Source organism: Galeopterus variegatus, unplaced genomic scaffold (assembly GCF_000696425.1).
Source record: "Galeopterus variegatus unplaced genomic scaffold, G_variegatus-3.0.2 Scaffold3172, whole genome shotgun sequence".
NCBI classification, from domain to species: Eukaryota; Metazoa; Chordata; class Mammalia; order Dermoptera; family Cynocephalidae; genus Galeopterus; species Galeopterus variegatus.
In genome coordinates, this window is record NW_007729283.1 from 199,337 (window position 1) to 215,132 (window position 15,796).

Here is a 15,796-nt window from a genome sequence, read left to right on the forward strand (position 1 = left end):
GCTCATTGGTGAGTCCTGGCTCCTATTCAGATAACTAGCATTTCTTGCTTATCCACGTACTGTGGGAAGCAACACTGTCCCAGATATGGTGCAAGTGGGGTAGCTTGAATATTGGAAATAGCATTAACTTTGAATTAAAAAAACCTTGTGCAGATGAAACATAGTGATTATTCAAGATAGTGAATACATCTATAAATAGCTTTGATTACATTCATTTAATTTCACTTTTTTCTGATGATTCAGTTTCTTTTGTGGGAAGCTTAAAGTAATTTGAAGAAAATGAGTAATTCAACTTTTACCAATAGGTGACTACACATTTCACAGAGGATTTCTCACTGAATTCTGCAATTTCTCAGCTCATGGGACTCAGCAATGCTCTCTTGGTAAGTGGTATGTCTGTCCTCATTAGCCGGTAGCAGAGGAGGGAGAGTGACGTGTGGTGAGGTGGCCTGTCAGGTCTCAGGTTGTGGGGAGAGAGAGCAGTACACAGCATCACTTCCTCAGTGTGGATCTGTTGCCTTAAAGAATCATTTTCTCCATAGTCACAACCTAGTTTTATTGCTGGAGTTTTATTTAAAGATCGCCTGGTCCAAGCACCCTTCTCCTGGGCTGGCCAGTTAGTGTTATAACACTAAGGTCAAGAGTTTGGATCCCCGTACCGGCCAGCCATCAAAAAAAAAAAGAAAAAGAAAAAAAAACCAAACCCCCTTCTCCCCAATATTTTGCAGATGAGGACATTGAGGCCCATGGAAGTTAGATGACATGTCTGGTTGATTAGCGGCAAATCCAGGACCAGGCTCAGACCTCTCTCTTTTCTGCCTCTTCATGCACCCACTGTCTGATTTCCTGAATGAATCATGATACTTCCTTGGCATTTTTATATTTTATATTTATTTAACTTATGTGGGTCAGAATTGTTCTCGATGAAGACAAAAATCACCCTTTTCAGTGCAGACTCATCTTCTTGCTACATGTAATTACTATTTCCCTTGCCAGGGGAAAGATTTGTCAACAAATTGTGCTTAGGCAAGTGGTTAGCGAGTAGACAACAAAAAACATGCATAAAACTATTAACAAACGCTTTTTAAAATAAAGTCCTCTCCAAGCTTTTAAGAACAGTGGAAGAAATGTGCAGATGTGACTACATAAAACCTGATATTTTCAATGTACTAAAACTTGTCATATTAAAAGAACTAAAAACTAGGAAAATCATTTATAACAGATGTCAGACAGAAGGTTATACAAAGCACTCTTACATATTAATGTGAAAATACCTAACCAAAAAACGGTCAAAAGATGTGAAAAGAAGGCTTCCAGTCAAGATGACAGAATAGATGGACTCCAGCGTCACTCTCTCCCACAAATCAACCAATTTACAACTATAAAAAAGCAGCAACAGCCAAGCTGGGGCCGCTAGAGTTCAGGGGAAGAGGAGGAGAGACCTACGGAGTTCATGAAGGTGGGAGAAGCCACGATGAGAAAGAAAAACTGCTCGGAGCATTTCGGTCCATGGCCACTTTAAGGCGGGAGCTACTAAGCATATGGAGCAGGAGCTGGCAAAAGCCTCAGCTGTGCCCTTTGGATGGAGTTGCTTGAAGGTGGCAGGGGAGAAGAGGGCCTTGGTGGCCCCCAGGACAGCAAGACCTCTAATAGGGTTCCCATGGACACACACAGGAGCGAGAAGCCAGAACAACTGAAAAGAGCCACTCAGAGACCGGTGAGTCATTGCAAGGGACTGGTGCATAGCCTGTCCCGTGGGAAGTGTTTGGAGCACGGGTGCTGGGGGAGACAGGCCCACCAGGAGAACAGTGGGACACAGCAATGACAGCCAATCCCCCCCGCCCCCCAGTCAGCACAGGACCACTCAGATGAGACTGGTCAGGAATATAGAATTGCATGGGGTGCAGTTTGATGAAAAGGCTCAGGCCCAGATCAGAGTTTCTACACAACCCCAGTGCACGAGTCTCTGGAGAGCTGGAAGTACCTATACAGTCAATCATTAAAACCTGAGCTGCACAAAAAGCCTTCTCTAGGGAAATAGCAAAGCAACAATTTATTTCAACCGAGAGCTCAAGCACTGGAAGTTCCCCCATTTTAGAAGTAAGCAAAAGACAAGAAATTACTTCCAGCCTAGGCATACCACCAGCACCTCAGGGCCTGCCGGGGGGCCTGCAGCATGGATCTGGGGACTGGAACCCCCACCACCACCACTACCAGGCACACTACCAGCACTTCGGGACCCGCTGGGGGTCTGAGGCATGGAGATGGGGAGCAGACCCCTGCCCCCACACACAACCAGGCACACCGCCTGCATCTTGGGGTCCCACCGCCTGCATCTTGGGGTCCCACCAGGGTCCTGAGGCATCGAGCCAGGGACCAGCCCCCCCCCAACATGCCCCCAACAACCAGGCACACCGCCAGCACCAAGGAGCATGCCAAAAACATCACCTCCATGTGGATGGCCCACTACAATCACCACAGTAGCCACGGCTGCCAGGAAAGTGGCTAGACATCACAACCACCACGCAGATGGTCCACCAGCCACTGGAGTGCATTGACACAAGAACAGTCACCAGCAGAGACCAAAGAAAAGAAGAGGATGTCTCTCTCTACAAAGCCCATTCCATAGTGACAGAAGCAGCATCTGCTCTATGATAATATTGGGGGACCTGAACACACCTCTCAGCATTGGACAGATCGTCTAGGCAAAAAATCAATGTAATAACCATTACTCTTTCAGAGGGAGAGAAGAAATCTAGGGTTATCAGGGGGGGGAGGGGGGAGGGAGAGGGGAATAGGGAGAGATTGGACAAGGGGCATAAAGAATAAATACAATTTGTAACAATATATATACTAGTAGTATTGATTCAATCAACATATGTCAACATTGAACCCCCAAAATATGTATAATCAATTATAATTCAATAAAAAAAATTTTAAAAAGATGCGACAAGATAATAATTCACAGACAATGATGTGGAAATAGCCAATAAACTTGTAGAGAAAAAAAGTATTCTGCCTCACTGATTGTCATGAAATGCAAATTAAAAACAAGATGGTATTTTTTACCTATCAAATTTGCAGAGATTCTCTAACTTAACTATTCTCCATGCTGTTACAAAGATGATGAAACAGGTTCTCACACATCAAAGATGGGCATGGTTGGTGTAACCTTGCCAGGAAGCACTCCATCTGTGAGGTTGGTAACCCAGTGATGGGGTATATCCTTTGACCCAGAGATGTCCACTGCAGATGATTTATAATCACAGAGACTTGGAACCCAAATGTCCTCTGATGGGGAAATGGTGAAATGGCATATCAATAAGAAGGACATGTGCCATCACCGTTAACTTCATGTCTTCCAAGAATACTTAATACCAGAAACTGCTCACATGACATTAAGTAAAAGCACATGATACAAAAGTGTGCATACAAAAATCTCAATCATGAAAATGTTATGTGTATATATACACATATTTTTGCATTTCTGGAGACCGAGATAAAATATACTGACTTTTTCTGGGCAGTACAGTTGTAAGTGGTTTAGTATTTCCAAAATCTTTATGTGCTGAGTGTTTGTTATTTTTTATATCAGGGAAAAAAGGCAAATATTAAAAAAAAATAAAAATGACATTGCTACTCCCTCGTAGCTAGCTCTGCCCACAGCCTTTCTTGTCGACTCTCCATACCCTTAACAATGAAATTATATTCAAATCTCTTAGGTGATTTTTTTGTAACATAGTTGATTATACATTTCTGTGGGATACAGAGTTGAATATTACCTATGTGCAATATGTAATGCTTAAATCAGGATAATTAGTATATTCAACATTATAAAATATAATCATTTTTCGTGGCCCTTTACCAATTTCTCTCTTCCCCTCTTCCCCTTTCCCACTTCTGATAACCTCAGTTCTGTTCTCTTCTTTTGATATTAGGTGATTCTTAAAAGATCATTTACAGGTAATTAAGAAAGTTAATGGAAAGATTCATAATATCTTTTAATTCTGTTTTTTTAAGTACCTATGTACATACACATTTTAAAAACAGAGACCACGTATATAATATTTTTGGCCTCTCTATACCCACATGGAAAGATTCATAATATCTTTTAATTCTGTTTTTTTAAGTACCTGTGTACATACACATTTTAAAAACAGAGACCACGTATATAATATTTTTGGCCTCTCTATACCCAGCAGAGTACATCATGTGGGCCCCCACTTTGAAGCCTAACAAATATGTCATAAAGTTAAACCAGAATTGTTTTTGTCACAGGATGTTATGACCTCCTTAGGCTAGTTTTTATCATGACTTCCACAGGGTGTCATGAGAACTGCCAGCCTCCACGAAGTCCTTCTGGCAACATTCTTCGGCCACTTCAGGATGGCCCATCTCCCTTCCTGGCTGTTCTCTGACTCCGCACCCAGTTCACATGAGCTGTGCTGACTGCCCTCCTCCCACCAGCAGCCTGCCGAATCCTGTCACATCCTGATTCCGTTGTGAATTTCCTCCCCACCTGACTGTACACTCCTTGAGGGTAGAGACTATGCCCTGGAGCTCTGTAAATTGAGTGGGTGTGACCAGTTAACTGCTTAGCCACACCTCAGGAAGAAACTGTTTACTGGAACTCACAAAGCTGTTTAAGAGAATGGGATCCCCGAGACACCTGAAGGGGGCAAAGAGGACCTGTCCTGGGGGTCCAGTGGTCCAAAACCTTTGAGCAGGTCTCTGTGCTTTTCTCACCTGGACCTGCAGCACACAGGAAACCTAGCAGCGTGGATAAGAGCTTGATTAACCTTATGCCCTGGAGCAGATTTCCCCACCTCTCTGATCCTTAGCTTCTTCATCTGTCAAAGGGGGAAAGAATATGCCCTTGAAGGGTAGTCGTGAGAACTAAATGAGTTAAAGTGCGTGGTAAATACTCGAAATAGTAATGTATTTGTGTTGCTGCTGCTGCTGTTTTGTTTCTGGTTTTGTTCTTTTTAAAGAAAATGTAATTTTATTAATATTATTTTTTACATTCTAGGATGTTGTTGCAGAGCAGTTGGGAGGCAGGGAGAGAGGGGAAAGGGGAGGGAAGTGGAATGGAAGGAGGAGGGGCGGGATTAAGGCCTGTGGCACCCCACTCATTCCCACAGGGGGGCAGGGGGGCTTCCAGTGGTGGCTTGGTCACTGCCAGGCTGGATGCAGATGTCAGGGGGGTGTGGCAAAAGCCCCCATCCCCAACAGTCCCAGCTTGGGAACCCAGGGCCTCTCCTGCTGTGGCCTGGTGGTCATCGCTGGGCTGGTTGCACATGTGGGGGGTGGCTGAGGCCCGAGGCACCCCACTGCCCCAGCTGGGGAGAGTCTGGGGCGCTTCCTGGAGCAGCTCAGTGGTCGCAGCTGGGCTGCTGTGGGTGTTGGGGGGACATGGCTGAGGCCCTCGGACCCCCACCGCCCTGGCTTAGGAGAGCCTGGGGTGCTTCCTGCATCAGCTTGGTGGTTGCTGCTGGGTGCTGTAGCTGTTTTTAATATCATGATTAAATGGGAGAAGTTCTTTGTTCTGAGCAAAAATGGATAGTAAAGAGGGTTTCTTCCACCTGCTTCTGTCTCTGGACTTTGGATACATTAATGACCTTTCTCACCCTTGCTTATTTTGTCCACCTCAGTCTTCTCACATTGTTCTTTTCTCTTCCTCAGCAAGCTTCTCAGAGAGTTGTTCTCCACAGCCCCGAATTTGAGGATGCTCTCTGTGCCCTGATGGTGATGGCTGCACCGATGGCCCCTCATATAACCTCAGAGCTCTGGGCAGGTACGTGGGGGGTCCGTGTTTGACCAGTTACTACTAACCATAATGTACCCAAGCTGCTTTTTGACCATTATTTGCGATTCAAATGTCCTCAGCTGTGGGGGATGTCCACTGCGGATAATTTATAATCACAGAGACTTGGAACACAAATGTCCTCAGATGGGGAAATGGTGAAATGACATAACAAGAAGGACATGTGCCATCACCATTAACTTTGTGTCTTCCAAGAATACTGAATACCAAAACTGCTCATATGACATTAAGTAAAAGTACTCAGGAACCTCTGTGTCTTATACTCTGAATGGTGGTACTTCATCAACATGGTCACCCCTACCAGAGGGAAATACACTTCCCTCCTTTGAAATAATATTCCCAGATTAATGTGAATATTGATGTCACCACAGAACATTCTTTCTCATGACTCAGCCTCCTGGTATCCACACATAATGACCCCATATGATCTTTTCAAGATGGAAACTCATGTCTATTCCACTTTATAGATGGAGAAAGGGTCCTGGAATTGAATTACAGATATAAAATTTAATTTATGCTGTGATTCAGTGCTCACTAACAAATGGTTATTCCTAAACTAGGAACCAAAGCAGGTCTGAACACCTGAGGTTCAGCCCCTAGAATTCTCTCCACATCAGAACTGTTGGCCCAGAGAGAATCAGGGACTTCACATAAATCCTGAAATTGGAAGTGCGTCAAACATGTAGGGATAGGCAAAGAGACATGTAATTGAGCTACTGAAGGATCATGCACCAGAAAGTCTTCACATATTTCTAGAAATAGTCCATCTGAAATGTAATTAATTTGGCAGTTCCATGTACATGAAAGATCGCTCCTAATTAAATTTACTGATGTGGTGTCACAGAGAAGAAACCCATGTTGACCAGTGAGGAGTCAGAGTCAGAGCGTAAGACTGGGTGATAAGAATTTGAGGATTGTTTGAAATTCCTACCAGTCAAGCAGTTTTATGACTACAGGAGGTGGGTAGAAATCGTGGTAGGACTTATGTTTGACAGAGTACATATCTATCACAAGGGATTGTGTATTTCCTTCTACTTTAAAAGATAGTGCTCCTTGTTGATTAAGGGAATCACTGGAAATCGGGCACTACCATCTCCCTCAGAGCTGCTTCATAATTCCTCGGGAGGAGGGGGAAGCATTAGTTCCTTCTTCTTTTTAGCTAGGATAAGAGAGTTATTTTCCCATTGTCCCCTTTTTTATGGTATCAGCAAGTATCTCTATCAAAAGGAAAGTGTTTTTCATCCCTTGAGGAAAAGGAGGACCTGTGTAATTGCTTTCATTGTAAACCCATGAGCTTAGTTTGGATTTCATCATTTAGGTGTCTAAAGCCACTTCAAACTGTTCAGCCAAATACTAAAATTCATGTAATGGAATGATTTGCCAGCCAGTTTTTGGTTTATGTACCATATCTACAATTTCTGGCCTTAAAACATCAGCCAAAAAAGTGGAAATGGCATTGGAAATGGCCACATCAGGAACTAATCCTGAAAACTGTGTAAAGATGCAGATAGGTCTGTTTCTGAAGTTTATGGATTCATTTTCTGCTGCTTGCAAGATGGAATCAAGGTCCGGTTTATGTTAGCATGAAAGGGCTGTGGTGTAGCTCCCAGAAGATCCTGTCCTACTTGATATGCTTTGAGATATTCTGATTGAATAAAAATGTATTTCATTGTGTTTTAAGTCATTTTCTGAGTCTTTCCAATTACCGCTTTCTAACCGAGCCTTTGCATCTCCTGGCCCCTCCAACAGGTGGCTTAGGAGAGGTCAGAGAGGACTAGCTCTGTGTGCCCAAGACAAGTCTGAATTCTGTAATGAATTTCTCTTTCCATTCTGAGATTTGGGAAGTCCGTAACAATAGCATAGCCGTCTAAACACAACCAGGGCTTAAAATCTACATACGAGTCAGTGTCAGGATGCCCCTTTCCTAGGAGTTGTAATTTTAAGTGAGGTACAGTTGTCCCCCTTTATCCCTGGGGGATACCTTTCAAAACCCCCAGTAGATGCCTGAAACCACAGATACTACCAAACCCTCAACGTACGAAGGGGTATGTAACCCCATCGCAAGTTGAAAATGCATTTTATGCACCTGACCTACTGAACATCATAGCTTAGCCTAGCCTACCTTAAATGTGCTCAGAACACTTACATTAGCCTACAATTGGGCAAAATCATCGAACACAAAGCCTATTTTATAATAAAGTGTTAAATATCTTATGTAATTTACTGAATACTGTACTGAAAGTGAAAAACAGCATGGCTGTACAGGTACTCGAAGTACAGTTTTTACTGAATTTGTATTGCTTTTGCACCATCATAATGTCAAAAAATCCTAAATCCAGCAATTGTAAGTTGGGGACCGTCTGTATATACTGTTTTTTCCTATACATACTCGCACATGCCTATGGTAAAGTTTAATTTAATTCAGATTAAGTTAATCTGGCACAACATGTTGCTGTCAGTCAGAACACGTTTTCTGTTCACCCACAAATTTAATGCCTTTCCATCTTAACTGAGCACTTATCATGCATCATGGCCATAACTTTTGTAGTTTGAAATGTGACAGCAAAACTAAGAACAAATTTCTTTTTCCTTCTTCACAATTTCACGGGTAGAAGATTCCTTCTTGCTGTAGATCTTAGCAAACTCAGCATACAATTTTTTTTCTTTCCTTTTTAAGTCTAAAGCTTTCACCTTTTCCCTTAAAGGAGGCACTTCATGACTTCTCTTTGGCATATCCAAATTGCCAGCATCACTATTCTTATGCTTTGAGGCCATTACTAAGTAAAATAAGGGTCACTGGAACACAAGCACTGCTATACCACAACAGACAGTCTGATAAAACCAAGATGGCCACTAAGTGAGTAAGGGCAGGTAGCGTGGACAGCATGGAGTTGCCGGACAGAGGGATGATTCACGTACTGGGCAAGGTGGAGGAGGACAGCTCGAAACTTCATCACACTAATCAGAAAAGCATGCAATTTAAAACGTGAAATTTTTGTTTCTGGAATTTTCCATTTAATATTTTTGGACTACAGTTGGCCTTGGGTAACAAGCCACAGAGAGTGAAATGGCAGATAAGAGGGGACTACTGTAGTGTACCTGATTTAGATGGAGGAGGGGCAGAACGAGCAGTAAGAGAAGGCAGGAGTTGTAGGGACTTCATGATGTTGAGCAAGCTTCCAAGAGTGAAGGCAAAACAGATGAGGAAAGATGGGAGAACTGGAGCGGGTCTCAGTGGATCTGCAAGGGAGAGAGTTGTTTAAATTTCTCACATTTTGTCTTGGCTTTAGCAAAAGATTCTTTAGGGGAGGCAATTTTTGAGTTCAAATTGTGTTTAGAAGCCCCATCATGCCAATTAAAGAAGGCATACCATTGGACAGTCAGAATTTTCTGTCCTTCTTGTTCTAAGGAACCTCTCAAATGAGCAATTTTGTTCATATCAAAATTCCCAGGACTGTCCAGTTGCCTCAGTTGGTTAGAGCACAGCCTTGGAACACCAAGGTCAAGGGTTCAGTCCTGTACTCCAGCCGCAAAAAGAAAAAAAAAAAAGTTCCCCAAAGTGATTGCTGTAAATCCAAACTGTCTTTGATGAAATTTGCGGCAGTTAAAAAGATATGCACAGGAGTTAGCATTGTCATGAGAAAACAAAAAGAAAGCCCCATGATCACGGATCAGGAACTGGACAAAACCTCCTGATTCTAGAACAAAACTGAAATAAAAGCAGTTCTCAGGAACATAAGAATTGTATAGAGGAAGAAGTCATTATAAGAGTGAAAAACAGCATGGTTGTACAGGTACTCGAAGTACAGTTTTTACTGAATTTGTATTGCTTTTGCACCATCGTAATGTCCAAAAATCCTAAATCCAGCAATTGTAAGTTGGGGACCGTCTGTATATACTGTTGAGGGCAAAGTTTATCCAGAGGATAACAACCTGAGAAGAAACCTACTGAACACTTCCCCTCCAGGGCCAGCTCAAGAACAAACGTATGGGACCCATTCCCTGGCCTCTCTCAATAGAAAAAAAGGACATTCAACATACTACACGAGCAGACAGAGTGACAGGACATTAGACAGGCAGGTGTTAGTTGCTAGAAAACAGTTTTACCAGGGAACAATACAGTTCTGATCCAAAACCCAAAAGCCCAAAGTGGGACCTGTTTCTAAAAACAACAAATACAACGCTGAAAGGCTTCAGTGAAATCCTGGAGCTCAGTTCAGCATGAACGTAATTCCCAGCCAGGGGTGGGTAGCACCTCAAACAGATAGACACAGACACAAGGGAGTCTCAGATGTGCACACTGTTTCTGAGTCAAGGGTTCTGGTTAAAGGCAGTGAGGGTCTCAGCTGAAATTCCATGCAGGTGCAATTCTGTCAGGTTCCTCCAGCCAGAGACCACTAGGAACACACCTGCAGTTAACGAGTGGATTTCTTTCCATGGGGAACAATGGGGTGTCTCAGTAAGAGGAAGTTAGGAAAGACCTATTATATAATGTGTTTGGGCTTTGGTTGGGTAATTTGGGGAAGGGTCTAAGGAGGTGGGGATTTGCTCTAGACTGGGTGCTGTCAGAAAGTGAGAATAGTTCTAGTATCATAAAAAATCTTATCTACAGGAAGGACAGGTCTGAACAAGAATAAAGTTGTAATTGGTAAAGAAGTAGCAATCACTCATATTTGCCAAGAAAAGGAGATGTTTGATATTTTGTGGGTCCCACAGTGACCTTTTCTTTGTCTGTGCTTGGACAAAATTATGCGTGTTGTTTGTTGTTGTTGTTTTGTCTTGTTTTTCGGTGGCTGGCTGGTACAGGAATCAAACCCTGGACCTTGGTGTTATGAGCACTACAACTCTAACCAACTGAACTAACTGGCCAGCCCCAGCTTAGACAGAATTGTGATGTGGTCTTGTTTTGTCTCACTTTACCATGATTTCAGTATGTCCTTGTGTGATGTTGGTGTTCTGTGAGATTGTTTATATCTAATGGGAGAATGACGTTGCCTGGCTATGAGCACCAAGCAAGTTTCTAATAAAACTAAGGCCTAGCTGTAATTCCCAGATGTCAAGGACTAAAAATAAAAATCCCCTTACCTGTATACCCTCTAGAAATAAACAACCACTGTCAGCATCTTACTGTAGATCAATGGTTAAATCCACTTGTCTATCTAGTTGTTTTTGTTTTGTTTTGTCATGTCTCTTTATAACATAAAATTTACACACTATAAAATTCACCCTATTTTAAATATACATCCAATGATTTAAGTAAATTTATACACTTATCTAACCATCAACATAATCCAGTTTTAGAACATTTTTTTTTCCTTTTTTGTCTTTTTTACTGACCAGCAATGGGATCGCAACCCTCAGTGTTGCGCCCGCACCGTGCTCAGCCAGTGAGCGGGAACCAGTCTCCACATGGGATCCGAACCCTTGGCGGGAGCGTTGCCGTGCTCCCAAGCGGCACACTCTCCAGTGCGCCACTGGGCCGGCCCTAGAACATTTTCATTACAGATAAAAGGGCCCTTACACCGTTAGTCAATCCCACGCCCACTCCCAGCCCCGAGCATGACTGATCTGGTTTCTGTCTCAATAGTTTTGCCTTTTCCAGAAATGTTATGTCAGTGAAATCATACAATGTGCAGTCCTTTCTGTGTGGCTCCTTTCATTTAGCATAATGCTTTTGACATTAATCCATGTTGTTGTATGTACAGTAGTTCCATTCTTTTTATTAATGATCTTGTTTTTATTGTTAATCTAGAGGTCATCTTATAACCTGATTTACTCACTTAAATATTAAATAAACATATTTTCTTTCTGCGTCATTAAATATTTTTCTGTGGCATCATTTTTAACGGTCATAGTTTTTCATTGTTTGGATTTACCTGTTCCCTATTGTTGGACATTAGACTGTTTACAGTTATACATTATTTTTTTTAAAGCTGAATACCAAAAACCTAATTCTATGTTCACATGCAAAATTATTTCCTTAGAACGGATATCTAAGTATAATTGCTTGATCAGAAGATATACAAAATATAAAGACTTTTGATGCACATCCCCAAATCAAGTTCCAGAAATTCTCTGGGTCATCTGTGAATATACTCATACTTGAACAGAAAAAAGACTGTCTGTTGTGATTCCAGGTATTATACGTAGGCTTTTCAATCCCTTTGTGATAAACTCACCCTGTGAGCTAAAGTAACCCAACCTAGGCCTGTTCTATCTCTTTGAAATTCTGAGTGATTGCTCACACCTGTGCAACTGTGAGGACCGACAACAGGGACCACACACACCATCTGGGCCCAGAACAGGTAGACAAGCTCAGGCCTCCTGAGCCCTGGTGTCAGTATCAGGGGCCTAGTGTGTCCTCTTAGACAGACATAGATGGAACACAGAGCAACAGTTTGACCATCTTTGCTTTACATGGAGCTTATGTTGATTTCCCAGGGTTAGCAAAAAATTCAAGTCTGAGTATTTTCCAGTTTAAAAATAAGATGTACTTGTAAATATTTGGGGTTTTGTTTTTGTTTTTTACTTGTAGACATTTTTAATGACTACATTAATTGTCCACAAGCACCATGATTTAATGTGTCTTCGATGGACAATTCTGTGCATAAATCTTTGTTCTCACTTCAAATTATTTCCTTGAAGTGGAAAAGAGATCAATCTGTTTCAGACTCTTGATATTTATCGCCAAATTATTTTCCTGAGAAGTTTTCCGTTTTCCACTCTAGGGTCTGTTTTTGAACTGTACATTCTGTTTCAGATTTAATTGTTGAATTTCTACAAACAGCTTAATTTTACAACTGGCAGACTAAACTCTATTTCTTTTTAATAATAATTTTAGCTCTTCTCACCTGTTTATTCTCCTCAATGGAACTCTGGTATAATTTTATTATGTTCCTCCAAAATCTCCATGAGATTTCGACTGCAACTTGGTTAAACCTAGAATTGATTTGGGAAAGTCTCACATCTTTACCTCACCTAGGCTTTCATTCCAGAACATGGTCTGTCTCCCCATTTATTCAAGACTTCCCTCATGCTCAGTGAAGTTTGTCATTTTCTTCAGGTAGGTCCTGCACATTTCTTAAGGTTATTCTCAAGTATTTTATTTTGTCACATTTTGTTTTATTTTGCGTTTCTGTGACTAGAATCTTTTTCTGTTATATTTTCTATTTTCTGACTGGTGTATCTTTTTTTTTTCTTTCTGTAAAACCACGTTGCCACCAACATTTTATTTTTTATTTCAGTTAACATTTATTTCTGTGACTAGAATCTTTTTCTGTTATATTTTCTATTTTCTGACTGGTGTATCTTTTTTCTTTCTGTAAAACCACGTTGCCACCAACATTTTATTTTTTATTTCAGTTAACATTTATTATGAGTTGATAGCCTTCCTGATGGGGTCAAATAAAGCTTGATCCCATGGAAATTTGATTAGTTAAGAAAAATACATGTAGATTGATAAGAACCATAAGAAAGAATTAATCTGTCAGTTCAGTAGATCAATCCAATTTGAATCTCTTAATAAAATTGATCTTTTTTGATGTCCTTTTAAGCTATAATTGACAAATGGAAGTTGTCTGTATTTACGGTATACAATGTGATGTTTTGATATATGTCTAGATCTTATTTTGTGGGATGATTAAATCAAGCTAATTTACATATCCATTACCTCACACACTTACCATTTTTTGTGATGAGAATGTTTAAAGTCCACTCTCAGCAATTTTCAAGTATACAATGCATTATGATTAACTGTAGTTACTATGCTCTATAATAAATCTCTAGAACTTATTCCAGTGACATATAATTTTTTAAAAATGTATTTGCATACTTATTTTCTACCCTGATTTCCTACTGATCTCTCTTAGTTTAAGAGGTAAACTCCTCCTGGATTTTTTAGGATTCTATAATCAGCAAATAAGGATAAATTTTTTCTTTCTAATAGTTATACCTGGTGTCTGTTTATTTCCTTTATTACATATGCTTCTTTGTGTGTGTGTGTGTGTGTTGTGTGTTGTGTGTGGCTGGCCAGTATAAGGATCCAAACCCATGACCATGGTGTGTTGTAAGGCTGCATTCTAACCAACCGAGCTAACAGGGCAGCCCATTTTTAAAAATTTGTATTTATTTATTTTTTTGTTACTACATATATTTCTTAGAAAACCCTATGCAATGTTAAAGAATGCTGACTACAGACCATAGTGTCTCATTTCCAGATTTAAATGGAACTAGCACTTCCCTGTTAGGTTTGATGTTGGCTGTTGGTTTAGGATGGATATTCCCTGTCATGTTAAGGAAGCAGCCTTCTATCCTTGTTCACCAGAACTTGTATTAGGAATGGGAGTTGTATTTTACTTAATGTCCACGTTCAGTTGTTGAGGTGATGTATCATTTGCTTTGAATTTTCTCCTTTGCCTTTTTGATGTGATCTATGCCCAATTAATTGATTGCCTATTATTAAGATACCCTGTGATGAATTCATTCATTCATGATGTAGTAGACTTTTAATATACTGTTAAATTTTATTTAGGAAAAAAATATATTGCTGGTGTTTTATTTAGAATTTTGCATTTATTTTTCTAAGACATGGTTTTTCTCAATATGCATTGTCAAGCTGGAGAGTGAGGGTTTTGCTTACTTCACAAAGTGAATTGCTTGCCTCTATCTTTTACTGTGCTTTAGAACAGACTGTAAAGGACAAGACTTTGACCCATTTCTTGATGAATGGACAGAACACCCTCATGGGAGGGTGTTGGTAGGCCCTGCCAGGCCACAGCCATATTATATTATATTTTGTAGCCTTTTATTATCTCCCTAAAAGGAAACATGGATCTTTCATTTAGCATTGGTGATCACACTAAGTTTTTTAAATGGCACTTGTTAATTCTTTCCTGGTCTTCTTTTGCTGTAAAACAATGCTGATCCAATTTGTAGTAAACTCACCTACTCTCATCCTAGAATATGCATGTCTCTCCCTTTCCTTCTTTGTCCTATGTTATCTGTCTACCTCCTTCATTTCATTTCTCCCAGGAAGGACTGATGTAAGTGGGATTTTCAAAAACTCCCTCCTGTGTGCCCCTCCAGTCTCTGAGTCTGTAATACAGTGGGCAGAGGGTCTGTTCTCTCCAAGGCAGTGTCCCTGCCTGGCAGGTCTTACGGTATGGATGCACACTGTGGCGTTGCCCCTGCCAGTCTGTCCTTCATTTCTGTGACAAGATCTCCAGCAAGACGTATACTGAAGCAGTGTGATAGAAACTAGTCCATTTCAGACTTTGTTCCATGACTTTTTCTATACAAGACACTGTTGGGGCTTTTGTGAGCTCTTTTACAATAAGGAGCCAACTAGATTGAATCTTATTTTGCTACAGTGTTTCATTCAGTCATTCAGTCATTCACATGTCAGGCTCTGTTCTAGGCATTTGTAGGAAAGCTGGGGAGGGCAGATTCAGCAGTATATATTGTAGTCTGTGTTCATGTCCATTGAGGTCTTCCCTGAAGCTTTATAAATCCATAGCAACTAATTTTTTTTTAATTCAAAGAAGCAATGGGAAACCTGCTTGTCTCCTGCTCTCCCCCATGTATGTGTGTATCATTTCTGAATGAGCAGCTGGGGGCATAGCAGAGCCAAGTGAGGAGTCCCATGCGCCAGGAGTGTCACCCTGGTCGTTAACTCACAGGTGTTAGTCGGTTGCCGCCAGGAGAGAATGGGGAATGACCTCTTCCTGCCTCTCCCAGCAGGAAGTAGGGGCTAATCTCACAAGGTGTCCAGAGTCCTTTGCAAACAGAAGCACTGTACTGTGAGGAGGCATCATTGTACACTGTCAGTCCTTCTCTTCCAAGGCTCCGGGGCAGTTTCTACATGTTTCATTTATTCTAAAAAACTTAGCTTTCGGGCCGGCCCGGTGGCGCACTGGATAGTGCACCGCTTGGGAAGCGTGGCGGCGCTCCCGCCCGAGGGTTCGGATCCCACAT

The 15,796-nt window shown here is 41.3% G+C and overlaps 1 protein-coding gene across 1 annotated transcript in view; it reads left to right on the forward strand.

Annotated features, from left to right (window-relative positions):
* Window positions 1-15,796, forward strand: part of LARS2 (leucyl-tRNA synthetase 2, mitochondrial) — a 186,647-nt gene that overhangs the window by 151,419 nt on the left and 19,432 nt on the right. The window contains 2 exon segments of the mRNA XM_008584192.1: window positions 306-383; window positions 5,683-5,794. Of these exon segments, the coding sequence (XP_008582414.1) occupies window positions 306-383; window positions 5,683-5,794 (190 nt within the window).